A 1724-nucleotide genomic window follows, 5' to 3' on the forward strand; every position below is an offset into this window, starting at 1 on the left:
AATCACATTACAGTAGATAGTATCGGTTATTATAAATATTATAATGTTTTTTTAGTAGCTGATAATATCATAGTGGTGTGGTCGTTTCATTTATTAAACATAAAAACATAATACTTAACACGTAAGCTTTCCAGAACATTGCATCTTACTAAAATACGGACACAACAATATACAGAGTGATGAGTAAGAAACAGCTATAGGATAAACTCAACATCACGTATATGTTTTCGTGTTGATTGGGGATCATGTTTAACCTTTCCACCAGTAATAACAGTGTATTTCGTAACATGCTCAACAAGTTGAGAAATGTTCAATTTACATTTTATTGTACTACTGATGAAAAAATATTTTACTTTGAAATTTAAGGTCGAATTTATATGAACTTATACATCTGTTTAGTAGCTGACGGTGGGAGGAGTGGATCACCGAGGTTCGCTGAGCCTATTCGTAACGTGACGAGAGCCGAAGGTCGTTCCCTGACGTTGGCTTGCGTGGTGGAAAATTTGGAGCCATTCAAGGTTTGGGAGATCTAATCAACTAAGTACAGAAACACACGAATTAAGCTTAACAAGTATGAAACTATCATAAGCTCAAATGTTTCATGTTCTCCTTTACGTTAGAAAATGGACAGATTAATTTTTAGAATGTTTGCTTTCTCTAACGAGAAAGTTTAATATTTACTTTAGAAATTCACCAAATGCTATCAAAAACTACTATCAAACGGCGTAGAAGTTGGTACTGTACATCCAAGTAAGTTAGATAAGGCTAACAATCTAAAGTACAGCAAGGTTTATCCCAACTTATCATCAAAAAACTACTATCAAACGGCGTAGAAGTTGGTACTGTACATCCAAGTAAATTAGATAAGGCTAACAATCTAAAGTACAGCAAGGTTTATCCCAATTTATCGTAGTTTTCTAGGGTAGGGTTCTTAACTCAGTGATCGGCGATATTTAGGTAACAAATTAACCTGGTAAACAATTAAAAATAATTTTCAAGTTTCACCGTTACTTCTACACTAAACAATTAACAGTGATTTTCAAGTTTCACCGTTACGTCTACACTAAACAATTAACAGCGATTTTCTAGTTTCACCGTTACGTCTACACTAAACAATTAACAGTGATTTTCAAGTTTCACCGTTACTTCTACACTAAACAATTAACAGTTAATTTCAAGTTTCACCGTTACTTCTACACTAAACAATTAACAGTTAATTTTTTCAAGTTTCACCGTTACTTCTACACTAAACAATTAACAGTGATTTTCAAGTTTCACCGTTACTTCTACACTAAACAATTAACAGTGATTTTCAAGTTTCACCGTTACTTTTACACTAAACAATTAACAGTTAATTTCAAGTTTCACCGTTACGTCTACACTAAACAATTAACAGTTAATTTCAAGTTTCACCGTTACTTCTACACTAAACAATTAACAGTGATTTTCAAGTTTCACCGTTACTTCTACAATAAACAATTAACAGCGAGTTACTTCTACACTAAACAATTAACAGTGATTTTCAAGTTTCACCGTTACTTCTACACTAAACAATTAACAGCGATTTTCACGTTTCACTGTTACTTCTACACTAAACAATTAACAGTGATTTTCAAGTTTCACCGTTACTTCTACACTAAACAATTAACAGCGATTTTCACGTTTCACTGTTACTTCTACACTAAACAATTAACAGTGATTTTCAAGTTTCACCGTTACTTCTA

At 32.7% G+C, this 1724-nt stretch overlaps 1 protein-coding gene across 3 annotated transcripts in view; it reads left to right on the plus strand.

Moving 5' to 3' along the window:
• Window positions 1-362: 362 nt before the first annotated feature.
• The window catches only part of LOC106469804 (lachesin-like), a 34223-nt gene continuing 32861 nt past the window's right edge, over window positions 363-1724 (plus strand). For all 3 annotated transcript variants that reach the window (XM_022398364.1, XM_022398365.1, XM_013930314.2), the window contains exon 1: window positions 363-518. In XM_022398364.1, coding sequence (XP_022254072.1) covers window positions 378-518 — 141 coding nt within the window. In that variant the 5' untranslated portion in view covers window positions 363-377. The remainder of the gene's footprint in view (window positions 519-1724) is intronic.

This window comes from Limulus polyphemus, unplaced genomic scaffold (genome assembly GCF_000517525.1).
Source record: "Limulus polyphemus unplaced genomic scaffold, Limulus_polyphemus-2.1.2 Scaffold3663, whole genome shotgun sequence".
Lineage (NCBI taxonomy): Eukaryota > Metazoa > Arthropoda > Merostomata > Xiphosura > Limulidae > Limulus > Limulus polyphemus.